The sequence below is a fragment of the Polyodon spathula genome, chromosome 11 (genome assembly GCF_017654505.1).
Source record: "Polyodon spathula isolate WHYD16114869_AA chromosome 11, ASM1765450v1, whole genome shotgun sequence".
Lineage (NCBI taxonomy): Eukaryota > Metazoa > Chordata > Actinopteri > Acipenseriformes > Polyodontidae > Polyodon > Polyodon spathula.
Window position 1 is genome coordinate 29,344,160 of NC_054544.1, and position 27,762 is coordinate 29,371,921.

The window sequence follows — 27,762 nt, forward strand, 5'->3', positions numbered from 1 at the left end:
GGGCTACTACAGTTTTGAGAATGAAGGCACAGTCAGATTGGTTGCTCAATATCAGGCGACAGGATGTGGTCAAGATGGATGGATCGTCATGAATCAGCTATGGAATTTTTTTTTTTTTTTTTTTTTTTTTTTTTTAAAACATTTTTATTTATACAGGAATTTAACCCCGTTGAGACCTAGATCTCATTTACATCGCGGCCCTGTCAACAAGCATACACAATATCATGTGTGGTACTGACTTAATCATTTATCAGTCATAAGCAAATGACATTCACCCAAACACATGTAGATCCTTAAATCAGGATCAAAACATTTACATGAGGCCGTAAACAATTTAGAGATCCTCCTTTTAAAATGTTTAAAAAAGTGACTACCAAATGCACTCCTTACATTATGGTTAAAGAGAGTTTTTGGAAGCCGACAGGCAAAGGATATTTTACCCAAACATGTGGCAACCCTTGGAACGACCAGGTTGGTAGAATCACAGGAACGCAGATTACAGCAGGTATCCTGACTGTTAACCAGAGCATTTAAATAACAAGGCACCAATCCTTTAAAAAATTTAAACACAGACACAGTACCATTCAGGGTTACAAACTAACAATATTGTGCTGCTAGTCCAAAAGGACTAGTGCCTTTTGAAACTTGCTAGTCCTAAGTTGGAATCAACAACAACAGTTGTGGTCCCTAAAAACAGGCACCTTTGTAAATGCTCATAAAGACTGATAAATCACCTGTTTGCACCTCGTTACTGAGCGACTACTGTACTGCGTGCTGAGAAACTGACACTGACAGCATCAGACGGGATGACAGAGGAACAATTCTCTCAGCTGTGTTACCTTGCCAACCATGAAGCTCCATCTGAAATTGACACAGATGACACAAATAAAAAAAAATATTTTATTGTACATTACATGTGTTGCTATTTACAAAAATGAAGGGAGGTTTCAGTTCCAAGTGACTGTTTTCTAAGCATTATTTATGAATGCTTATTTACCACTGTTACACCCCACTGGAAAATTGACTTCCCTGTATTTTTGTTTAACACAAGACTAAACATGAGAGTGTATGCATACGTTGTTTTAAGTACTCGCCCGGAGACAGAGACATCAACTAGTCCTTATCAGATTTAATTCACCTCAGGCGAGCGGCAGTTTCTAACCCTGCCAATGATAAAACCGTCGCTCTGTAAGTGAAAGCCAGCCTAACTTTACATACACTTTGCAATGAGTCAAGGTGGGATATTAGAATAAAAACCTGCAGCATGAGTTGCAAAATGTGTCTAGTTTATGTAAAGACTGAGTGGAAGTGAACTGGTAGATGTAATCACCATAATCAAGGACAGGGAGAGCAGTAGTAGTCAGCAATTCTGATCTGCTGGACTGAGAAAAGATCTTCCTAGTTCTACCAAAAGGAAGCCTAATTTAGGTCTTACCTTTGAAATCAGTTTGTCAGTATGATGATTAAATGTAAGATGCTCATCAATCTGTATGCCTAAGTATTTATAACAAGGAACTTTCTTGATTATCTCACCTTTCAGTGTAACAATAGTCCAAGATGGATTTTTATACTGCTTTCTATTAGGACAGAATAACATAGTTTGTATCTCTCATACATTAAGTAACAATCACAACAGTTTTTTTTTTTTTTTTGTACGATGTCAAATGCAGTCCGCAGATCCCTTTCGCCCTCCTGTAAGGAGTGTCCTGCCGAATATAGAACAGAATTACCAGCGCAGGGATGCATGTTAGTATCATCCAAGTTAGTTCCCAGATCATTAATATAGAGAGAGGAACCAATTGAGCCAAGAACAGAACTCCAGGGTACCCCCATAATCAGAACTTCAAAATTGGAAGTAATAGCATCAGCTTTAAGAGCTTGTGTTTGATCTATTAAACAGTTCTTAAATCAATCCACTGCTCCAATACTTGATCCAGTTATAGAAATAAACCACTTCTACAGGGAAACTGTTCTGGAAACCCCCAGTTTGAATATCAGATCATTATAGGCCTACTGAATTCCTGTACCCTGCAGCTGTCTACATGATGCCAGCCATTCCACAGCCTTTCTAAAACTTGCTCTTGTAAGGATACACCAGCACTGTGCCAGATCTGTTTTGCACTGTTTTAAACTGCAGTGCATAACAAAAAATAATGCTAGACAGACAGACTGACAGTTAGATAGATATAATGGCATACATGAGGTTTAAAAATAATAATATATATATATATATATATATATATATATATATATATATATATATATATATCGTATTTGTCGTCACCATTTAGTCCACCCCTAAAACTGCAAATAATTATCCAAGCATAAACAATACAAAACTATACACATGAAAAAATCATTTATTGTCTCCATCTGCTTCAAGTCTGTCATTGGTTAACAAGAATTAAAACAAGACTCCCACTGCACAGCAGTTCAAGCCATGCCATGTTTTATTAAACACAGCAGCTGGGACCTGCATGAAGTATAACCCTTTTCAGCACTGCATAAACCACCAGGAGACACCTACAGCCAGCCTGTAATCCCCCAGGACCTTCGTTTTAATACAAATGTTATGATACATGATTATGAGCAGTCACTCCCGGAAGCCACAAACAAGACCTGTTCTGTGTATTTAACTGCTAAATGTAGTCTTTGTGAATTGGTTATGCAACATTACGTACATTTTTTCACATTGTCCATAAAATGCGAATTGTATTGCTTTGTAATGTACTGCAGGTCAGTGTGCGAAAATATGACTCGATTTCCAGATTTGACGAATTATTATGTCTACCTGAAGTGCTACAGTAGGTAGTGTAGGCTTACCGCTTCAATTACAGGTCAGTGGTTGCCCATCTCTATTCTCTGGCACCTCTAGCATAGTGACATGCTTACTGACCTACTTTTTGAAAATATCAAACAAGCTGAAACACCCACAGCTACATCGGGTTTTCACTTGTTCACAGACAAAGAAACATGCTGAATCGCAAACATAAAAACAATCCTTGTATGTCTCTCATTTATAGACCACGCGTTTCTGTTACTAACAATGACTACAAGAACCACACACGACTCACTCACAGTACCGGTACAAAATGATAACAGTTACATATTAATACTATTATTAGCTCGGCGCCAGGGTGAATTATTCTGCCGGGAACAACGTGGTCATGACACACAACATGACAATAAACTGCGTGTCATCGAACGGAATATTAACATAAACACACACACATATATATATATATATATATATATATATATATATATATATATATATATATATATATATATATATATATATATATATACACACACATACATACACACACTTAAGGCAAATATAGTCTTTGTAACAACTATCGGAACACACTATCTGTTTCAAACGTCATGACACCATTACATCGTGCATTCTGAACAGCGCGTAAATATTCAAAGTATTTGTGAATGATTGAAACAACACTAGTACTACTCGTGTCCTCGCAGATAATTATTATATTTGCATCCGCACGCGCATAATCGCTCGACGTAGCCTTTTTTCTTCTTTTGTTTAGTAACCACTAAATCTATTGGCCTTCAATAACACACACACAAACTGTACATTTGTATTCCAGTATTTTTTTTTTAAAACAAAAAGCACAGGAACAATACACGACATATATAGACAAAACTAAAACTGAACACGTGAAATAGTATTTCACAATGGGAGCCATAAAATCATTTGTATAAAAGCATTTACTACACCGGTACATACTTACAATTTTATATATATACACACACAAATAAAACAAAGAAAACTCACCAAAAGCACCTGGACCCCTTTATTTATCACCCGAGAGTCATGCTGTCAAGTAATTCGGTGCGAAACGTGCTGCTTTAAGGAATGTGTGAGTGAGGTTTCAAAACACGACAGACTCAGGGCTAGCTCTCCTGCCTTCAGGCTAGTCGCTGCTCTCAGCAGGAAGCTAGCAGTAGAGCAGGAAATGAAGTCACTGCAAACCACAGTACTGTGAAATTGTGCTCATGGCGTGGCTTATATATATATATATATATATATATATATATATATATATATATATATATATATATATATATCCTCTTTGATTTATTTTACCGTATAAAGAAGCCCTGTTAATTATTTTTAATTAACATTTTTAATTAAGTATGCGATCAACCAAGGCAACGTCAACATTAGGTACACGGTTGTTTTTCCACCACGCTTAAACATCCACACTCACCGGCGTTTTCTAGTCGACTATATTGCGAGCGTGAAGCTACGCCTTCTGAAGAACGTGCTCACGTAGACATACGCTTTCACGAAAATCCTGGTTTTCATATATTTTTGTAATAAACTAGTGCTGCAGTTATATTTCCAGATATATCATGTTCGTCATTGAATTTGGACTATTATTATTATTATGTTCCTGGACAGAGTTAGTATTTATGTAAAGACAATATAGTAATACAATTCTTCAAAAAAATATCAACGGCAAAGTGTTGTGACGTAATTACAGTATAATTGTCACAGGTGAGGGGAGGGTCCTGAAAACTTATTGTCGCTAATTGGGAGATGGTCATATGTATAAAAGGGCACTCTGGCCAAAGTGAAACGAACACTATCAATTCTAAACAAGTGTATTTTAGATATAGCAGTTGTTTTTCTATTAATTTAAACTCGCGTCTCGCCTCTGACACTGTTCTCATGGAGTGCAGAAAGCTGCAGGTTTTTTATACAGATGACCACCTCTGGACGCTGGTAACCTTCGGCATAAGCTTTTTTAAATAAATAAACAAAACACAAACGCACGCTTTTCTCCGTCATCTTAAATAATAAATAATCATGTTGGACGGCCTTCGTCCATCCGCACATAAACACATTATATTTATAATAATAATAATAATAATAATAATAATAATAATAACAAATGAATACCTACCTAAAAAATAAAATACCTCCAAGGGGTGGGCACCCCGTCACAAAGTGAAACAGGGCTTGATTTCAAACCACATGACATGAAGCTGTTCTCTGATTGCTCAGTTGTGTATTTGTCGCTCGACGAATTCGCAAAAATAGGATCAGTTTGTATTTTTTTTTTCATTGCGCGCGTTGGAATTTGTGTTGTGGTGACGTCGCTTGTCATGTCGCGTGTGGTGTGAAGAGCGCTATTGAAAAGCAGAGGTTTTATTGATTTTTTGACGTTGCTTTGTCGTGCCGCTCATCTCGTCGCGTCTGGCGTGTAAGGGCCTTTAGACGGCGTATGTACTAATGTCTCAACGCGTCTAAGCTATGTAGTCCATTTTATTTTTATTCTGTAAGGTCGCGGTCTGTGTGAAATAGTATGTCAAACAAATATTATGTCAGTCTGTCCGCAGCCTTGCCTGCAGAAATGGCATTGTGAGTGACACAAATCACTGTCCCAGTCTATTTCAATAATATATGCAGTAACACCTGCAGAATTAGAATGGTATGCAGTCATATTAAGTGTAATAACTTTTTGTCTCGAGCTTTCAAAGAAACTTCAGACCATGCATCTATTTTTTCATTGCAAGTTATTTATTCAGGATTAGCAATAGACTGCCATGGGCTGTTGTCTTCAGTCATTATTTGCTCAAGATTTGCTCTAAAGGGATGGTCTATTGTACATGAATAAGTTCAAAGAATGAAAGGGATAAATTATACTTATGTGAATCTGTGCTTTGCAATCCCCACCCAGGGCTGAAAAAGCAGTGAGATTTCCAGGTAATGCTATTAAATGGAATGAAGAACATGCCCAGAGGCACAGTTACACTAAACCACATTGAAAGTGCCTTTCACCAGCTCCTCATAAAGATGAAACACCCTGTGTTAACATGGCATAAAACTTGCTGCAGTTGAAGCAAAGCACAGCTATTTAACAGGGCATGCAGGAAAGCTGTCACGCACAAAACATGGCGAATGGTAAAATGACAGAGCAAGCCTCGTCTGGAGAGTGAACCCTCTGGTGAATGCCAGTCACGACCCACGAGGTTGGCATCTAACATCTGCATTGTTAATGGCACCAGCTTCCTTAGCCCAAATGGTTTAGTTTGTGTTTGGCTTGCTACAGATTTCTAGTTATAGTGAAAACTGTTTCTGCACCGTGGGAGTACATCTTTTGTACAGCACTACCTTATTATCCAACAGCTGTGGAGAACTCTAACAGAGCTTTTTTTGAAGCAGATCTTATTTTTGTAAACTAGCTTGCATTCGATCCCCCGACAGAATACCAAGGCAAAATGCACTGTTCTCAATTATACATCTATATATTTATTAGCCTGGAAAAAAGAAGTAGGGCGAGCTTGATTGAAGTTAAAAGGAATTGACAAAGTTGTTAACCCAAGCCAATACTAATTGAAGCACAGCACAGAAACCAAGAAACTGTAAAATTTGCATTTATCATAGTTTTGTGTAAAAAAAAAAAAAAAAAAAAAAAAAAAAAAATCTAATCATTCTAGGAAATGCAATTGAGGAAAAGAATTTCCTCCACATTGTGCTTCTAATCTGCACATTGTCCATATATCACAGGAAAGGAAGTTCATTAACTGCCCATCACTTAGAATATTCAATATTGCTCCGACATCTCATTGGCACCACATGAGATCAAAGGCCAGCCATGGATCTAAATAGCTTTTCTATTTTTAATGTTTTTAGGGAGATTTTAAACAGCACTAATTGATGAGGGCGAGGGCCCCTGTAATGGAGGGACTGGCTCGGCTCTCATCAGACATTCAGGATTGATATGACGGGATGAAACCTCTCTGTCAGGGATTTGATAACAAAGTAGACTGCTGGTCCAAAGGAAGCAAACTAACGACCCTTTAGTACAGTAGGTCAGGGAACCGGTCTCAATCAGGACAGTTCTATTGGGAACTTATTATTTAGTACAGTGCATTAAAACACAGGAAACAAGGACACAATGTTTTTACAAAGTGCTGAGTATGGAGCAAGGAAAAAAGTAAAGAAAGTGGGCCCTAATCTCTAAACCCTTAGATAGAAAGCCTCATTTGTTTCAGCTCATCAAAGTGCTAGCTGTGGCTCAAATGAGAAAGCTTCAGTTCCTCCTGTTGAATGCCTTTGCAGGTTCTCATGATTTGTGATTATTGATGATGGTCTTTCAGGAGGAATGACTGGACTGGACCACTGACCAGCGTTAGTTAGATGAAAGCTTTTGGTTTTATTTCTGTGACAAAAGGAAAGCCAAAAACACCACAGTCATAGATGTGGGAAATATAAAGCCTAGGCCATATGCTAGGTAATTCAATCCTACACAAGTCCATAGTTAAATTACTTCACAGCTATAGTCTATGGTGCTGCAGTACAGGGATGGAAATAAGACTCCCACTGCATAGCAGTTTGATCCATTCCTGGTTTAACTATTTTAATAAGACACGCCAGAGCTTGTTACCTACACACTGAGGTTAAGCAAGTACATATTAAAACCTGGAATGGGTGAAACTGCTATGCAATAGGCGTCTTATTTCCATTACTGTAGTACAACTACAGTAGTGGTGCTTGTCTCTATGGACACCCAATATAAGACTTGGTTAGAGTCATGCTTCTCTTTACATACCACCCAGGCATCAAAACTATGTTTTTTAAAGTGCACAAGCTCACACTTAAACCCACTGTAGCCCTTTTTATTTTTTATTTTTTTTACAAAAGATTAAAAAATCCTTGGAAGTCAAAACCAGTTCCTCCCAGTCACCAATATAATAGGTCCCTGTTAAATGAAACAGGTTGCCAGAATAAATCAACAGAGTGGTCCTATTCTCAAGCACTTTAAATCAGTGAGCCAGCTAGGGGCTCCCAGCACTTCTATTAAATGGCTTGTCACAGTCATTTGGCTAACAAGCTGAAAGCTAAAATTATACATCTTGGTCCTCTTCTCTCCACGAAGGACACATTCAGGAAGTCTTTTTTATGTATAAAACTAGAACCCCCCGCACCCCCCCTTTATTTTCCACTTCTTTGATTCTCCCTCTCATAGTCCGCCAAGATGACAGCAGCTCTCTCCTCTGTCATTTCAACATTTCCATGACAGAACCAGAAGTCAGATTCCGTTTGGATGATAGAGTTGTCCAAGGGCAGGCTTGCCCAGTCCTGGAGGGGGAAGACCTCCTGGGACACACCCAGGTTCTGTTGCCTCTTATCTTTGCTCCAATCCTCAGTCACATCTTCAAAGTCCCACTGCAAGAAAAGAAACAAGGTGAAAACACCAGCTTGCTAGAATGTGGGACAACACAGACTCACACATCTTAACTTGTACAGTGCTTTATAGTGGAATCCTCATTAACAGTTAAATGTCTGCTGTGTTCCAAGTCAACCACACATTCTTCATTCTTTTCCATAACTAAAGTTTCTCGTTTCTATAGATAGATATGTACAACTTTACTTAACCTTGGGACTCAATCAGACTTAAATTATTCAGAAATTCACTCATTACGTCATAAATCGTGATACAGATTGGGGGTATATTCAAGTGATCCAAACAATCTTAATGATGCCCCTTTAAAAAGAGCCCTTTTGTAATAAGTTTATTTAAAAAATATTTTTTTGTCATTAAGTGTCAGGGAAGTAAGGCTCCGTTTAATTTCAAAGGTGACAATGTTTAACACAGAAATCATTTAGATCAACTGAATAACTATAACTGAACTATATATTGATATTTGTAGAACTAATCCTTTGTACAAAATGCACAGCAGAGAGTTAGAAGTGTAGATCTGAATGCACAGCAGTGTTAGACATGTAGATCTGAATGCACAGCAGTTAGACGTGTAGATCTGAATGAACAGCAGAGAGTTAGATGTGTAGATCCGAATGCACAGCAGAGTTAGACGTGTAGATCCGAATGCATAGCAGAGTTAGACGTGTAGATCCGAATGCATAGCAGAGTTAGACGTGTAGATCCGAATGCACAGCAGAGTTAGACGTGTAGATCTGAATGCACAGCAGAGTTAGACGTGTAGATCTGAATGCACAGCAGAGTTAGACGTGTAGAGAATGCACAGCAGAGTTAGACGTGTAGATCTGAATGCACAGCAGAGTTAGACGTGTAGATCCGAATGCACAGCAGAGAGTTAGATGTGTAGATCCGAATGCACAGCAGAGTGTTAGTGTGTAGATCCGAATGCACGGCAGAGTTAGACGTGTAGATCCGAATGCACGGCAGAGTGTTAGTGTGTAGATCCGAATGCACGGCAGAGTTAGACGTGTAGATCCGAATGCACAGCAGAGTTAGACGTGTAGATCCGAATGCACAGCAGAGTTAGACGTGTAGATCCGAATGCACAGCAGAGTTAGACGTGTAGATCCGAATGCACAGCAGAGTTAGACGTGTAGATCTGAATGCACAGCAGAGTTAGAGTGAATGCACAGCAGAGTTAGACGTGTAGATCAGAGTTAGACGTGTAGATCGAATGCACAGCAGAGTTAGACGTGTAGATCAGAATGCACAGCAGAGTTAGACGTGTAGATCTGAATGCACAGCAGAGTTAGACGTGTAGATCTGAATGCACAGCAGAGTTAGACGTGTAGATCTGAATGCACAGCAGAGTTAGACGTGTAGATCTGAATGCACAGCAGTGTTAGACGTGTAGATCTGAATGCACAGCAGTGTTAGACGTGTAGATCTGAATGCACAGCAGAGTTAGACGTGTAGATCTGAATGCACAGCAGAGAGTTAGATGTGTAGATCCGAATAGTTAGTGTGTAGATGAATGCACAGCAGAGTTAGACGTGTAGATCAGAATGCACAGCAGAGTTAGACGTGTAGATCAGAATGCACAGCAGAGAGTTAGACGTGTAGATCCGAATGCACAGCAGAGTTAGATGTGTAGATCCGAATGCACAGCAGAGTTAGACGTGTAGAGAATGCACAGCAGAGTTAGACGTGTAGATCCGAATGCACAGCAGAGTTAGACGTGTAGATCCGAATGCACAGCAGAGTTAGACGTGTAGATCCGAATGCACAGCAGAGTTAGACGTGTAGATCTGAATGCACAGCAGAGTTAGACGTGTAGATCAGAATGCACAGCAGAGTTAGACGTGTAGATCTGAATGCACAGCAGAGTTAGACGTGTAGATCCGAATAGTTAGATGTGTAGATCCGAATGCACAGCAGAGAGTGTAGATCCGAATGTTAGATGTGTAGATCCGAATGCACAGCAGAGTGTTAGTGTGTAGATCCGAATGCACAGCAGAGTTAGACGTGTAGATCAGAATGCACAGCAGAGTTAGACGTGTAGATCAGAATGCACAGCAGAGTTAGACGTGTAGATCTGAATGCACAGCAGAGTTAGACGTGTAGATCTGAATGCACAGCAGAGTTAGACGTGTAGATCAGAATGCACAGCAGAGTTAGACGTGTAGATCTGAATGCACAGCAGAGTTAGACGTGTAGATCCGAATGCACAGCAGAGTTAGACGTGTAGATCAGAATGCACAGCAGAGTTAGACGTGTAGATCTGAATGCACAGCAGAGTTAGACGTGTAGATCTGAATGCACAGCAGAGTTAGAAGTGTAGATCTGAATGCACAGCAGAGTTAGTGTAGATCTGAATGCACAGCAGAGTTAGACGTGTAGATCTGAATGCACAGCAGAGTTAGACGTGTAGATCTGAATGCACAGCAGAGTTAGACGTGTAGAGCAGAGAGTTAGATGTGTAGATCCGAATGCACAGCAGAGTGTTAGCGTGTAGATCCGAATGCACAGCAGAGTTAGACGTGTAGATCAGAATGCACAGCAGAGTTAGACGTGTAGATCAGAATGCACAGCAAAGTTAGACGTGTAGATCTGAATGCACAGCAGAGTTAGACGTGTAGAATGCACAGCAGAGTTAGACGTGTAGATCTGAATGCACAGCAGAGTTAGAAGTGTAGATCTGAATGCACAGCAGAGAGTTAGATGTGTAGATCCGAATGCACAGCAGAGTGTTAGTGTGTAGATCCGAATGCACAGCAGAGTTAGACGTGTAGTTAAGAATGCACAGCATATAGTTAGACGTGTAGGTCTGTCACAGCACTGACTGAGAACCTACTTTTAAGCAGTGTTTTGTTTTGGATGAGTTTTTGCATTTTGTTGCTGTGAGGTGTGGCCAGCTCTTAATATAACCACTTGTGAGGCATGCGTTAGCTAGTCATTTCTAAACATGATACCCAAAATAGAAGCAGAGAATGCTCAATCCCCCACAGACCCTGCCTATTTAATACTGCACCCAAGGCAGACATGCCCAACCCTTTCTTTGTAATCCCAGATCCTCACCAGCTACTGGCTCCCAATCGAAGCTAGCGAAGGGAATTGGGGACACATCATTGTTCACTGATGTAATCTGTGCTTGTGAGGTGGGGAGGGGTAACTCACAGCTGTGTTAGCTGGGGTACAGTTCAACAGCAGGAGGAGGCAGCACTGGTCACATTTCATATCATCTGGCCGGGTCAGAATCAAAGCCTGTAGCGGAATAGCTCACTGTGGATTTCACAGCACTCCTCACCTAGCAGGGTTAGTGGGCGGAGGGGGCTTTTCCACTACACTAAGTGGCTCAGATGAAGAACGGAGTGCAGGTAATGACAAATGACAAACATTTCTAATGCATTTGTTTCTTTTTTTGTCCATATATTTGAATACTGCAGACAGTGTTCCTCCACCATTGATGTTGAGCCAACAGCACAATTGATGTTGATCACTATTCACACAGTCCTAGATATAACATTTACCCTGGCCACTAACTCTGATAATATATTCCAGTTTCCATACAAAATACAAAGTGTATTTCTCCAAGGAACGCCAACTCATAAGCTGCAGGGCTATACAATGCACACCCACTGCACCCCAATGCGTGCTACAGTACCAGACAAAACACATGCAATGTAAAACTATAAGTTTCCATACCTGTTCTCTGTTTAGAGCTTCCAAATAATTTTGCTGTGGAGTAAGAAAACAAATCAGCAGAACTAAACAAAGATGATCTAACATGATTGAAAAGCACAGAGAATATCATCATTCACAACTTAGAGAAATAGGAGGCAGCTGGGTCTGCTCTGGTCAGCGCACCCTGAAGCCATTCAACTACAGGCAGAGGTCCATGTGACAGGGCTGTGCAAACTTCAAAGGGATGTCTGCAGTAGAGGATCCAGGATAGCGAATATTTCAGTGTTCATTTTATTATGAGGGTATTTCTTTTTGGAATTAAACTTGGTCAAGCCTGGCCCCTGTAGCAAGGGTCTGGGAGACTTTAGGCTCAGGGGTGTTGCTCTTCTTTACCTGCACTAGTCCTACTATGAGATAGGAGACAGCGTGTCAAGAAAGTGACTCGGCCTGTCTGGACATGGGAGAAGTCTAAAACAGGAATGTCATCTCATGAGGGAGGCAGATATATAAAAGCTAGGATTCTCTTCTGCTGGGTCATGCTTTATTTTAAATGAGCTTATTTACAAGTGCTCAAGTATTCTTTATTTTATTTTGAGGATGTTTTTTTTATAATTACTAGGTTACTACGTGCTGTTTTCTTTTAAAATGCCTGAACAAATTGAAACCCTTTTCACCAATATGATCGACTCATTTAATAACAACTAACTGTCAACAAATAATTAAACACATTTGTTTACATGTTAATAGTTATTAAAAGTTATAATCCAAAAACATTCTCATAAAGCAGTAAACATGAAAGAGACAGCAAAAGGCAGTAAAAAGTCCAATTTAGCTATAATTTGTATCTATCTGCTTGTGTATTATACAATACTGCCACCTGTGGGACTATAAAAGAAGTACACCTTGCATACATTTTTAATTTAGTATTAAATTGTAAAACAGAATTAAGTTATTTTAAAGATCCTTACGTTTGGGCACTAGTCATTTTATATATTACTGTAACTTGTTATGGATCCTAGTTTTAAAACATGTAGTCATGTTTCAAGTGCTAAACTACTAATTTCCATCTCTAAATATTGCAATTCACATTGTACCCTTTTCAACTTTGCAAAGGGATGGTTGTATGATACCTCATTGTGACGCTCTAAGGAAATGTGGCAGATTATGTGGTAGAATATGGGTTAAGAATAGAATGACCAACTCCACTGGATTCCATCATAAAAGAGAGTCTTTGATACATGCAACTTCTACTACATTCCTACCATTCATGACTCTCTGAGTAGTTACAACACAAGTTAAATTGCCATGCATTTACTGTTTCCAATCTAGTGGCATGAGCTGGTCACCATGTGATAGGAATGGCTGGCAGTGCCAAGCACACGTACTTCGAGCTCTGAAGTCATGGAGGGGCTGCCTGAGACGCTGCCGGAGGAGGAGGAGAGGGCAGCACGGATCACCTTCAGAGGAGGGTAAGCTGGCGGTTCAGGGTCCTTGGAGATCTCTGTGGGGCTAACCTCTCCCTCCCCTGGGAGCCTTACTGCTCCAAATGGAACCTGCAACACACATATATTTCTTTGCAGTAGCTTGTGTCTGTCCAAAGCTTTGAATGTTACACGGTTGTTTCATTTTGGTTTTATTTCACTGGATTTACACCGTTGTGAGGGATTTCAGCCACCACAGCGACACACCGAAACAAAGCTGTGAGTACCTCCTGCACTGGTTCAATGCTCAGGTCTATGAAACGTCCAATCTCAGCCATTCTGTTTAGGTAGTGGTTGTTAGGGAGTGTATTAAGTGGTATCCAGTCAGAATCCTACAAAGAAAAAAAAAAAGCTGACATTACTACAATATATTAATTTACATAGTGCTTATATAATGCTATAAAACACTTCAAGCCAGGCTTAAATTAGTAGTGTGTGCAAAGCAGTTCTTGGTGTGCATTCCAATTACCGCTGATCACAGAAGCTACTTTACACTTTTTACAAAGGAAAAAAAGGGTAATTAAATCCACAAAGGTTAATGGAACACATTTTTTTTTGTTGTTGCTTACGCCCATAATTCCAAAAGGAAGGAAAGAAATGAAGTAAGGTTAGTGTGATTAGATCAAGGGATGACAAACAGTACAACAATGTGACAATGTGAGCACAAAATGGACTGTGAACAGGATGGCTGTAGTGGTGACGTCAGACCCGGAAGAACAGACTCCAAACAGTGACTGGCGGATGAAACTGAGCCACGGCGCTCAGTATTTTATTAAATGATAAAACAAACAAAAGATTTAAACAAAACATACAACACTGAAAATAAAAGGCGTGTTGGCAAACAAACAGACAGGCAAAATGGACGTGGACGAACCAAACAAACAAGTACCGTGCTGGCACTTCCAGCACGCTGTAGCAATTGCTATATTATTTTAAATTAACTTTCCTCTCTCTCACTCGTTCTCCACTTCCTGAACACACAACCCTGAGTGAGTGCTTTCTGCATCTATATATACAATTTTGCTGGGATTCAATTACCAATTGAATCCTCGTGTCTAAATACAAATTACACTTTATAACACTTGTGCTCGTAACCCATATTTATATCCTGAGTATTTTATACATAAACATCAACATTAATACACTACATACAACATAAAACACTAATAAACAGGGACACTCCGCCACATGGACCTACAGCTCCATGAAAGACCTTTCCGTAGATACTTCCTGTTTGCTGCTGGCAGTTACAGACAGAGCCAGCGTTAGACTCATGATGAGCCCTGGACAGAGTCTCAGGTGTGGGCCCCGCCCCCCCCCCCTCCTAAAATCACCTCTGGTTCCAGATACAGCATTAAGCAGTCTGTGCTGTTTCACAGTAAATAATAGAAATTAAGTCAAACCATACCCAGTGTCTCGCTTTTGCTTTTTTGTTTGATTTCACATGCAGCTCCTCCTCCTCCTCCTCCTCCTCCTCCTCCCCTACTCGCAGGACAGACTGGGCTAGCAGAGCCTGGGTATCGGCTCCTCTGCTTCTCTCAAGGTCTGTCTGCTGGCTGGCACTGGACTTCGTGCAGCACAGCAGCAGCAGAATCTGTAAGCGTTGAGTCAAGGGGCAAAGGGCAAAGTGCGGAGGAGAAAGCAATGGCTCAAAAGGAAGACAGATATTCTCTCTTTTGTGAAGACAGCAGCTCGTGTGTTTCTTACAGGTTAATACAGGTTGGAATTTGATATGTTCTTAAAAGCATCCCATAAAAAGGTTGACAAATAATAATGCAATATGCACAATATGCACAATAGCAGTTCTTGCAAAACACAGTCCAGCAACTTAATTTATTTTGGCAAATACAGAAATTACATAAATTGCGTTTTTTATTCCTGCAGAGGATACAGCAGTGTCCAGGGCTGCACAGCCCAGCGAGTTCAGTAACCACGGCAACGCTTTCAGGATGTACTTGAGCTGTTTGTCGTGGAATAAGATGGCTGCTGCATAGAGAACACTGGCCAAGATGGAGAACACCTGAGACCAGATAAGGACTGCGGAGAACATCCTCACTTTGTACTTTGAGAGAAACATCCAGGGATTAGCTTACACACAGAAGGGTTAGAGTCTCAAATGGTATGCATTTAACACCCATGATCTCTATTGCTTTGTGTTTTGTTACTTAGAGATAGAGACTGTAATTACATCAACACAGCAACACTGCACAGCACAGTATAAAACAGAGGGAGATAGAGACTGTAATTACATCAGCACAGCAACACTGCATAGCACAGTATACAAAAGAGGGAGATAGAGACTGTAATTACATCAACACAGCAACACTGCACAGCACAGTATACAAAAGAGGGAGATAGAGACTGTAATTACATCAACACAGCAACACTGCACAGCACAGTATAAATAGAGGGAGATAGAGACTGTAATTACATCTCAACACAGCAACACTGCACAGCACAGTATAAAACAGAGGGAGATAGAGACTGTAATTACATCTCAACACAGCAACACTGCACAGCACAGTATAAAACAGAGGGAGATAGAGACTGTAATTACATCTCAACACAGCAACACTGCACAGCACAGTATAAAACAGAGGGAGATAGAGACTGTAATTACATCAGCACAGCAACACTGCACAGCACAGTATACAAAAGAGGGAGATAGAGACTGTAATTACATCAACACAGCAACACTGCACAGCACAGTATACAAAAGAGGGAGATAGAGACTGTAATTACATCAACACAGCAACACTGCACAGCACAGTATAAATAGAGGGAGATAGAGACTGTAATTACATCTCAACACAGCAACACTGCACAGCACAGTATAAAACAGAGGGAGATAGAGACTGTAATTACATCTCAACACAGCAACACTGCACAGCACAGTATAAATAGAGGGAGATATAGACTGTAATTACATCTCAACACAGCAACACTGCACAGCACAGTACAAAACAGAGGGAGATAGAGACTGTAATTACATCTCAACACAGCAACACTGCATAGCACAGTATAAAACAGAGGGAGATAGAGACTGTAATTACATCTCAACACAGCAACACTGCATAGCACAGTATAAAACAGAGGGAGATAGAGACTGTAATTACATCTCAACACAGCAACACTGCATAGCACAGTATAAAACAGAGGGAGATAGAGACTGTAATTACATCTCAACACAGCAACACTGCATAGCACAGTATAAAACAGAGGGAGATAGAGACTGTAATTACATCTCAACACAGCAACACTGCATAGCACAGTATAAGAACATAAGAACATAAGGGAAAACAGAGGGAGATAGAGACTGTAATTACATCTCAACACAGCAACACTGCACAGCACAGTACAAAACAGAGGGAGATAGAGAACAGAACAATCAGAGGTTGTTTTCACACATGCAGAACAAACAACAGCATATACAAGTTAGATGCTACTCACTGCTCTGGAGATGTGAGAAAACTTAGACGTCCAGCAGATGATGAACGCCACCAAGCCCAGTGCATAGCCCAGGATTTCTGTGTTATCCTGAGAAGAGAAACCACAAGCAAGATCCTAAACTAGAGGACCAGTACAGGTCTGATAAAGCAATGGGATGTTGTGCAGAGACAAATATCAAAGTTAAAACTGAGAACTAAGAACCGCAGTGAAGCAGATACAATGTTGCAGCGAATGCCTCAGTAGTGATGTGTTGTTTGTTAAGGCCCTTGGAATAAAGTCATGCCTTGAAGGCATTAGTGAGACATCTTGTCTTCTTAACCTGTTTGGTGTTTGTGACAATACAAATCTGCAGGAAAGTTTATAAAGTTTATAAAATGAAACAAATGCATGCGAGTCTCTAAAAACTCTTATTGCCATCTGCAATTCTACATAATGACCATTAGGTGGCACTATCCACTGTGATTCCTTTCCTAGAGGAACTGTGCCTGTCAGATCCTGCTCTTACCTGCAAGTGTGCCGACAAGCCTCAGCACTGTTAAGCAGGTTTATTGCATTTCTTTTTTTTGTTCCTGGCTCTTATCTGACACATGAGGGTGATTATTATGTATTTAAAATTGGAAAACGAAATATTAGTTATAAAAGTCATAATGCTAAGAAGTGCGACTCAGTTACCTGCAGAAATGTGGTTAGCAGGCGTCGCCCGGTCCCGTGAAACTCGTGCTCAAAGGGCTTGCTTTGAAATGTGGTTTTTGAGATGCAGTACCCTGATCCCACAACAAGGGGCAGTGTGACGGCAAACACATTCCTCTTCCGCCTCCCCTTCTTGAGTTTCTTCCTGCTGCCTGAACGTGAAATGAAATTATTCAAATCACAGTAAGATTCATTTTCAGGGTTGTCCCCTATACCTAAGAGACCATACAGACCACGTGAATCACATCGCATACACAGCTCTGTGTTGACGGAACATATCCATACAACAAGACGGTCCCTGTTCCTTCCTCTCCTAGTCCCAACAGAGTGCTTTGAAGTTGGGACTGCTCCCAGTGGAAACCAAGGCACTGCTCCCATTTCCCCCTGGATCACCAGAATTAGCTCCTGTAGCTGATTTTTTATTTCCATTCGCACATACTGTACCTCCACTGGTTGTAGCCTCCCATTTACAGACAGGAAAGAAAATGAGGATGAAGTAAAGAATGTCTACAGCGGTCAAGTAGGCTCCGGTAAAGACCTACAATTGAAACAAAAGAGGAAAGACATCAGTGGATAATGGAGGAGGTTACGGTTAGAAACCATGAGCCTCGGTAATGTAGAGATCCGCCTATTAAATAACAGAACAGTGAATGGGAGCTTGTCTCAGACACTGTACCTGTACAGTGAGCTGTTTTGCTAAGAGGGCTCCCAGGGCGTTGCACATGTTCCCCAGAAAGCTGTAGATAGTGATGAACGCAGAGCTTCCAAAGTGGACTGGCTTCTTCTGGCATTGTAGACATATCAGCCTGAAACAAAACAACAATAATCTGCTCTGCAACATGAATCTGCAAATTCCTTCTTGTGTGCTTGCAACAGCAATCACACGTTTCCCAAAAAAGTTGGAAGCATTGGAAGCAATGTATCCTGTGTATACTGAAAGGATGTATGCAAGCATACATCCTACTAAGGTGTTTTTGCACAGAATTTTTGCAGTTTTCTCATGAGTCTCCCATGGCTATACTATGCATTTACCTTAGATTAGCCTGGGTTGCCATGTTGTTTTAATATGCTTTACCATACCTCACTATTCTTTGCAATGCACACCTATGCTTTGCCATGCTTTCACTGTGCTTTATTACAGTACATTTTGCTTTGCTTTTACAATGGTAAACTTTTAAAAGTGACTATATAAGCTGCTTAGTAAGTTTGAGTGAAATTAATTGTTTGTAATGAAAATATACACCTGTTTTATAATTCTTTAAATTGCCTTTCATTCATAAAACCACAAAGAAAGGCAGACAAATGCAGTGTGCATGGGAGGACCCTCAATAGTGACCTTGCTTCTTCAGATTTCTTTGAGATACAGAATGTTCAGTGACACATCCAGTTCCAATTTGGAACAACAGTTTTGCAAGGGCAGCAATGCTTTGTTCAGAATGTATGTCAGCAGAAACTGGCCATGAAGATTCGCAGCAGGTTTTTAAGAATTGTGTCAAGGCCTAATAATCAGTCCTACATTGGAAATAGGTAAACAACTAAACGCTATTCTGAGACATGCCCTCTTACATCGAGGCCAGCAGTAATAGCGCCATGGCCTGGTTACGAAGACATTCTGATTGCTATTATCAGGCTCTTCTGGGGAGGTATTTCAGCTACTGCCTCAATGCCCATGGCTGACATCATTTATTATTGCAAACCAAACTTTTCTTCAGAGCAAGGGAGTGACAACCACCAACTGATGAGAGCTTTATTATTATTATTATTATTGTGTATCACTCTAAAATACTTTGCCACTGCTAGTGTTGATGTTGGTACAATTCTCAATCGTGAGAGGATTCATTCATCGCCTTTTTAATATATTCAGATAAAGGTCTATTCTATTTTAAAATAGCATATTTTCAGGATGTATGTTGATCTGAATATGCTGAGAAATGGCTCAAGACATCTATAATCAGTAGCAAACATTTTATTAAATAATAATATGGCTCTATCGCTGCTTTCCAAATTGGAATATTGTAAAGGCAGAGGAACTTTGTTTCTATGTAGTCTGCTCTACTATACTGTACATACATTGAACATATTCCCTAGTCTCGTATCTTGTAAAGCACTTTGTGATGGTGGTCCACTATGAAAAGCGCTATATATATATATATATATCAGTAAATAAACCGACACCTTGCAGTGTTCTTTTAACATTCCAATGTGCAGCAGCGGACATACACATAGCCTGACTTAGCCCGCATCAAGGGGACTAAAAAAGCAATCTAGCAGATCCTGCATATCTGTACAAAGTTAGTCCTGATTGCAGCATACCAAGCAGCATGTGGTTTAGCTGGTCTGAACAAGTGGAACAAGTTAGCCAGACAATGAGGACTTAACATAATAAACCTCTACAAGTGCGGATGGAAATTCACAATTCAAGGTGTAAAGACAAACTCAGACATCTTGTATATCGTCATTACAAACATTTGATTAAAACTACTGAGAAAATAGTCAGAAATATGAAAAAAGCAATACAGTAACACATGTAGGTCTATTAATGATAAAAGCGTTTTCATTAGGCTACATTAGGTGTGATTCAGGCAAACATATTTAAAATACATGTTCATAATCTATATTGATAGGCCTAATTGCACTTGTCTTTTTGTGCACATTCCACACTAGAGCATCATACTTCATTTTAACTTGCCAGTAACCTATTGCAGCATTGACACTGAATGTTAAATTCTACATTTGTTGTTTATATTATACTAATTATACATGTGACATTTCAGTCAGTTAAATTGAGACATGCATTTTTGTTTTATTATTATTATTATTATTATTATTATTATTATTATTATTATTATTATTATTATATAATAATAATAATAATAATAATAATAAAATTAGCAATGTCCCGCATTAAAAGATTAATTCCCAAACTGAACGCAGTAGGGATTCTAGGAAACACATGTACATGGATTAGGAAGTGGTTAACATGTAGAAAACAGAAAGTACTGATTAGAGGAGAAACCTCAGAATGGAGTGTGGTAACCAGTGGAGTACCACGGGGATCAGTATTAGGTCCTCTGCTATTCCTAATCTACATTATTGATTTAGATTCTGGTATAGTAAGCAAACTTGATAAATTTGCAGATGATGCAAAAATATGAGGAGTGGCAAACACCGTTGCAGCAGCAAAGGTCATTTAAAATGATCTAGACAGCATTCAGAACTGGGCAGACACATGGCAAATGACATTTAATAGAGAAATACTGAAATTGAAAAAGGAATCTATGAAAAAGACCCACAAGTTTATGTTGTCTCAGAAATGTCTTCATCTAGACAATATGGGGAAGCTATAAAAAAGGCCAAGATGCTCAGATATATTGTGAAAAGTGTTGAATTTAAATCAAAGGAAGTAATGTTAAAACTGTACAATGCATTAGTAAAACCTAATTTAGAATATTGTGTTCAGTTCTGGTAACCTGGCTACAAAAAGGACATTGCTGCTCTAGAAAGAGTGGAAAGAAAAGCGACCAGAATTATTCCGGTTTTAAAAGGCATGTCATATGCAGACAGGCTTAAAGAACTGAATCTATTGAACAAAGAAGACCAGTGGAGATCTGATTCAAGCATTCAGAATTCTAAAAGGTATTGACAATGTCAACCCAGGGGGCTTTTTCGACCTGAAAAAAGAAACAAGGACCAGGGGTCAAGTGGAGATTAGATAAAGGTGCATTCTGAACAGAAAATAGGAGGCACTTTCTTACACAGAAAATCGTGGGAATCTGGAACCAACACCCCAGTAATGTTGTTGAAGCCGACACCCTGGGGTCCTTCAAGAAACTGCTTGGTGAGATTCCGGGATCAATATGCTACTAACAACCAAACGAGCAAGATGGTCCATTTCGTTTATAAGCTTTCAATACTAGGCTTTGATTTCCCAAAGTTAAGTGCGGTCGAAATCCATTGCATGACTGATAAATATGAGTGAGATGTGACAATAACCCAAGTGATGTAATAATCAGGAGTTTGTCCCTATTGCCCCCTATTATACTGTGGACAAAATACTCCAATGCGGTGATATAAAGCGGGCGAGTTTGAATGTACTACATCCTCCGTGTCGCGAGTTGTTTTACTATGCTAAACCGTAGTAGGCGGCAGTGAAAGTAAGAGCTCAAAGGATACACATTGATGCATTGCAATACTGGCAGGCACCCTGGCACGCATTGGCGCTAATGCAGCATGTTAGTTACAGACAAAATCTTAAACAAAATCAAACCCATTTAATTTACGCCTTAAAATGCAGAGATTGTTGTTTTACAATTGTAAAGTTGAAACGTTTACTACAACAACAACAACAACAACTAATAATAATAGGGAAAGTAATCTGTTCGGGTGAATTATATACTTACATCGTATGTGCTATGATCCATAGGAAGGCGGATATGACCCACAGACCAAATGACATACAAACTCTCTCGTTTGCAAAGCATTTGGTTAAATATTCCTTGTGCCACAGGGAAATGATCTCAGACACATCGAGGCCGTCTGTTTGGTTCAATCCACTACCGACGATTTCTCCTACATCCCTCATCATGTAACAGGCCTATATAACTATATACGTATATATGTAAATTATGGAAATGGTTACATCTTACATTTAAATATATGTGTACGCTAAGCTCTTGCAGTATTTTAAAAATCAAAGATTTAAAAGTCTGCAACGTTCCATCACAACGGAAACTACAGAAAATCTTTTTGATTTTTTTTTTTTTTTTTTTTTTCACAGCAGGTGTAAATGAATTCTTAGAAAGTTCATGAAATATATATATATATATATATATATATATATATATATATATATATATTAAAGCAATTAAATTCCCTTTCCACCGAAGTTGTATCGTTCCAGTTCCACGACAGATTTGTTCAATCACTTCCTGACCGTAAGAAAAAAACAAAAAACAAAAATAAAACCTATTGTGGTTGTTAATCACTACATTCCACAACCAACTTGACGTACCAACATTATAACACAGTCATCTTCGTCACAGAGTAATTAAATGAATAGGTCGCTTACAGGAGAGAGCGCAAGTTTCTTCCTTGCTTGAGAAAGTTCCCACTGCACCGCCTGCGCGCCCTCTCTCTCCCCTCCCTTCAAAAAACAAATAATACCAGCTGGTTCGCATTCCTCAAGGCTAGCTGAAGAGCAGGTTGAGTCGCCACGCATTGTTTTAGGATAATCTTTTATTCAAGCATTTATTCATTGATGTTGATTTTACAATAGGATTTCAATATAGCTTCAATGGACACTAAATTATGCTAGCTTGTAATGCTTCCACATCCATAGATATCCATCACACTGATTAATGCAGTTACATTAAGGGAAGTTTGCAGGTCACTCATGATAAAATGTTCTGTAATTTCCTCTTTAAAAGTAAAACTTAGGAAAAGCACACCATACCTACAATGTTACACAGCAATTTGTGTAGCTGAAAAATGCAATGTATATGCAAGATACAAAAAAAAAAAACAGAAGCAGAGAATTGTCGAACTCTTCCAATCTCTCCATCTAGCTTTCAAAATAACTTCCCTATGCAAACCTTTTTCATTCGGCTTTTTACCTTAAAAATTGTCACTTTTTTCAGCTTTATTTAGTGAAGTGTGTTTTTTGTTTATTTTATTATCGCAGCCTCAAGTCCAGGAAGTAAAAGAATGAAAACCATAACCTTGGTTCCCTTTAATAATGACAACCATTACCAAATGGGAAGAGCCTCTGACCCGTCAATCACTCAGCATATATAAAATTTAAAAAAAAAAGCTGCCCTATCAGGGCCCTGCTGTGTAATGAAAGTTTTCACTTTAACTTCTGTAAGACAGAGACTCAGTAGAACAAACAAGATTGAGTAAATAAGTTTAATAGTTTGCAAACCCGAGCAACACTCTCAACACACGCAGGTGTTAGGAAAACCGAGCAGCGTTCTGAGCTCTGCAGAGCTAGTAAGCATAATATATACCTTTTAACCTACGGTTATTGCGAGCCAATCACAGAAACTTAACTCAATATTAGCGGATAGCAACAACTTGGAAGATTAAGATGAGACCAATCGTAACAACTTATTTAAATTGCAAGCCCCCTTTAAAATAAAAAATAAGTCGGTGACATTTCTTGTGAAGTGCCATGGAAGCAGCTTGCGGTTGCTAAAGAAACAGAACTTCCTCTTTCTAGCTAAATGTCAGTACTTTTCCAATTCCTTATAAGAGCCACCTGTCTTTCAAAAAGAAAGAGGATGTATGTTCACAAACAACTACCGATAATAAAACATTATTACCTAAATCTTATAAGCCTGAGCATGGAAAGCTTAAACAGTCATAGCAGTAATAACATCAAAGTGGCCTATCAAATTATACAATAACAACACATCATATAACAAATATCATAACTACTTATAATTAACTTATTATCGCTTCGGCCAGCATGTCCTGTTCCTGCTGGCACCATGACAATCTCTGTCTTGTCACGTAGTGTGAGGCGTGTGAGTAAAAATTGATTTTCCAGACAGTGATTTACGTGTAAAAATTAAAATTTTATTTAATATTACACAGAAAAAAAAAAGAAAAATAATAAAGAAGGATGTGAGGGAGGGAGTGCTGGAGTAATCAAAAATAAAGGAACGGAAGCCTTTTAGTTCTCTTCGCACTCTGCTTAAATCCAAAAATAAAACAACAAGGAATAAAAACAGAAAAGAGCCAAGTTAGTAAGGCCTCCGTTCGTGACACAGTCCAAACTCCCATGCACTTCCCTCCAGCCTTTTTTCCCCCGCCTCTATTCCTTTGGACCAACCCCGAACACAGTAGCACATTCCCTTTAGTATGCAAACCCCGACCCAGTAGTCAGTGGATCACCAATCCCAAACTGACAGGTATCCTTAATTTCACTTGACTCCAGTGGCTGGAATTTACATACTTGTACTTCCGCCCCTCACCAAGGTGCTGCCCCTCAAAAAGATAACTTTTGTCATGGTCACAAGACCTTGGTAAGGGAAGTCCTGAGTTGGTTTGATGCCTTCTACTGTTGGGAGGCTGAATTGCAGACCGAAACCCCTTTGACTCATCACATATCCCACCCCTCAGAGTGGAGCCGAAGGAACACTCGGAAACCTCTAACCCCTCCTTTTCCCCTCCCTCCCGGGAAAAAAAATAAGCGTTTTGATGTAACTTACCTGCACGATGCCTTATTTGAAAGGCGAAGGGTTGGAGCGCCAGGTACCACCGCGTAATCCTAGCATTTGAATCCTTCATTGTGTCTAACCACTTTAAAGGGGTGTGATCTGTGATGAGTACAAAGGGTCGTCCCAGAAGATAGTATTTTAAGGACTCCACTGCCCATTTTACTGTCAGGCATTCTTTCTCTACCACAGAGTACCTTTGTTCTCTCGGCAGTAACTTCCGACTAATATATAATATCGGGTCTTCTATACCATTTTTTTCCTGGGACAGAACCGCCCCCAGACCAGTCTGTGATGCATCGGTCTGAAGGATGAACTCTAGGCTGAAATCTGGGCTTACTAATGCTGGGGCCTGACTCAAATTAGTTTTAATAGATTCAAAGGCTGTCTGACACTCTGCACTCCACTTAATTTTATTTGGAGCGTTCTTTTTAGTGAGATCAGTGAGAGGGGCGGCTATAGTGGAAAAGTGTGGAATAAAGCGGCGGTAATAACCAGCCAATCCCAACAATGATCTCACCTGGGTTTTCGTGGTAGGTACCGGTGAATCCAACAAAGCCTGGACTTTTGAAACCAACGGTTTCACTCTACCCTTACCCATTATGAAACCTAAATATTTTGTTTCTTCTTTTCCAATAGCGCACTTTGCCATGTTCGCTGTGAGTCCCGCCTTCCTCAGAGACTGTAGGACGGCTTTTAATCTACTCAAATGTTCTTTCCAGGAAGAACTGTATATGACTACATCATCGATATATGCAGCTGCATACTCTCGATGAGGTTGTAATACCCTGTCCATCAGTCTCTGGAAAGTTGCAGGAGCTCCATGAAGTCCAAACGGCATAGTACAAAATTGAAAAAGACCATCTGGGGTTGAGAATGCCGTTTTCTCACGAGAGGCTTTTGCTAATGGAATTTGCCAGTATCCTTTCGTCAGATCCAAAGTTGAAATAAACCGAGCTCGCCCCAGCCTGTCTAAGAGTTCATCTACCCGAGGCATGGGATATGCATCAAACTTAGAGATAGCATTCACCCTCCTAAAGTCTATACATAACCGTAGTGACCCATCTGGTTTGTCTATTGGTACAATTGGGCTACACCACTCACTTCGGGAAGGTTCAATTATCCCAAGTTTCAACATACACTCCACCTCCCTCCGGACAGAATCTCTCCGACTTTCTGGAATGCGATACGGTCTCTGTCTAACTCTCAGACCTGGCGGAGTGATAATAGCATGTTCAATCAAATGCGTTCTTCCGGGCACGTTAGAAAACACATCACCAAACATTTTGATTAAATTGCTTACCTCTTTGCGTTGATCAGGAGTTAATTGTTCCCCCATCGGAACCCCAGCTGCTGATACTGGCTCAATTGAGGGTCCATAGTCCTCTCCCTCCTGTTCGGGAGATATAAAATGGACCTCCCGTTCTTTCCACGGTTTCAGGAGATTAACATGATAAATTTGATTTTCCTTCCGACGCCCAGGCTGTCGGATCTCATAATTAACTTTTCCAATTGCTCGAATGACCTCAAAGGGACCCTGCCATTTAGCAAACAACTTAGATTCTGATGAGGGAAGCAACAACAACACTTTGTCTCCAGGTCGAAAGTTCCTAATTCTTGCATTTTTATTGTAGCTTTGCTGCTGCTTCTGCTGTGCCACTTTGAGATTGTCATGTGCCAATCGACCGACTAATTCTAAGCGATCGCGTAGCTGTAATACATATTTCACTATATTTTTAGAGTCTTTTGACTGTTCTTCCCAGCCTTCTCTTATGAGATCCAAGATACCCCGCGGCTGCCGACCGTACAAGAGCTCAAACGGAGAGAACCCCATTGAGGATTGTGGTACCTCACGAACTGCAAAGAGCAAGTAGGGAAGCAGTTTAGCCCAATTACGTTTCTCCTGATCTACAAAGCGGCGCAACATACTTTTTAAAGTCTGATTAAATCGTTCAACAAGCCCATCCGTTTGAGGATGAAAAACTGAGGTTCGAATTGAACGGATTTTCAATAATTTATATAATTGCTGAATACAGCCAGACATAAAATTAGTGCCCTGATCAGTGAGAATTTCTTTCGGGATTCCCACCCTAGAAAATATTTTAACCAATTCATTTGCTACTACTTCTGCACTCATAGAGCGTAAGGGAACAGCTTCTGGATATCGTGTTGCGTAGTCCACTACTACCAAAATATACCGATATCCTGACTCTGCTCCCTCCAGAGGGCCTACTAAATCTACACCAATCCTCTCAAACGGTACTCCAATAATTGGCAGTGAGACCAGAGGTGCGGGGCGAACTAACTTAGGGGCAGCTAATTGACATTCCGGACACTCAGATACATACTTCCGCACAAGACCATAAACCCCAGGCCAAAAAAAACGGGCCAGAATTCGTTCCTGAGTCTTTTCAGTTCCCAAATGACCTGAAAATGGAATGTCATGCGCCAATCTCATGACTTCTGACTGAAAAGGCCTAGGAACCAATAACTGTTTTACGAGCTGTCCCGTCCCGGGAGCCCGGGTTATTCTATATAATAAGTGCCCAGATACAGAAAAATGCGGAAATACCACTGGTTGTCCTTCCTGCATATCCTTCCCCTCAACATATCTAACCTGTTTCCAAGCATACTGTAATGTGGGATCATTTTGTTGTTCATAGCCCAGGTCAATATCTCGGTCCCAATGATTAGGTACGCTGAGAGGAGTGTCTTTTATTATGTGACCTTCCACATCAGTAACCTCGCAGCCCCGGTCACACTGAACACCTACTCCTTTACCCTGCCATTTACAAGATTGGTTTACTTTTGAGTCAGACCCCTCCCCTTGTCGTCTCAGAGTTCCCTCATATTTTTCCACCCTGCGCTCTCTCTTTGTTTTTCTCGGGCGGATTTTAGGGTTAAACAGGTCGGATTGTAATGGGAAAATCTCGCCAATTGTTTTCTCCCGTTGCTTAGATTGTCCCCTGGTAGAAACTAAGACCATTTCCCGACCTAAAATACGATCAAAAAACGGCCAGTCTCTTCCCAGGAGAACAGGGT

General features: G+C 40.0%; 2 protein-coding genes across 9 annotated transcripts in view; both read right to left on the bottom strand.

Annotated features, from left to right (window-relative positions):
* Positions 1–4,970, bottom strand: part of LOC121322956 (probable cation-transporting ATPase 13A3) — a 48,621-nt gene extending 43,651 nt beyond the window's left edge. For 2 of the 4 annotated variants that reach the window (XM_041263608.1, XM_041263605.1), the window contains exon 1: positions 3,800–3,966. The gene's annotated coding sequence lies outside the window, so the exon portion shown is untranslated. Of the gene's footprint in view, positions 1–3,799; positions 3,967–4,934 lie in introns of those variants that run through there. The other 2 variants (XM_041263607.1, XM_041263609.1) reach the window with 2 other exon arrangements.
* Positions 4,971–7,409: 2,439 nt separating this feature from the next.
* Positions 7,410–22,583, bottom strand: LOC121323414 (transmembrane protein 44-like). Of its 5 annotated transcripts, none has more exons than XM_041264474.1 (12): positions 22,515–22,583; positions 18,180–18,309; positions 17,948–18,041; positions 17,486–17,655; positions 16,814–16,900; positions 15,255–15,425; positions 14,772–14,957; positions 13,591–13,695; positions 13,268–13,435; positions 11,904–11,936; positions 11,376–11,462; positions 7,410–8,203 (listed from the first exon to the last, which is right to left on the bottom strand). In XM_041264474.1, exons 2-12 carry the CDS (start codon positions 18,225–18,227, stop codon positions 7,970–7,972), a joined length of 1,383 nt encoding a protein of 460 aa, XP_041120408.1. In that variant the 5' UTR covers positions 18,228–18,309; positions 22,515–22,583; the 3' UTR covers positions 7,410–7,969. The 5 variants fall into 5 exon arrangements, with proteins under 5 accessions (XP_041120408.1, XP_041120405.1, XP_041120406.1 ...); XM_041264471.1 differs by lacking the exon at positions 22,515–22,583 and adding an exon at positions 21,904–22,284; XM_041264472.1 differs by lacking the exons at positions 11,376–11,462; positions 22,515–22,583 and adding an exon at positions 21,904–22,284.
* Between the last annotated feature and the right edge of the window lie 5,179 nt (positions 22,584–27,762).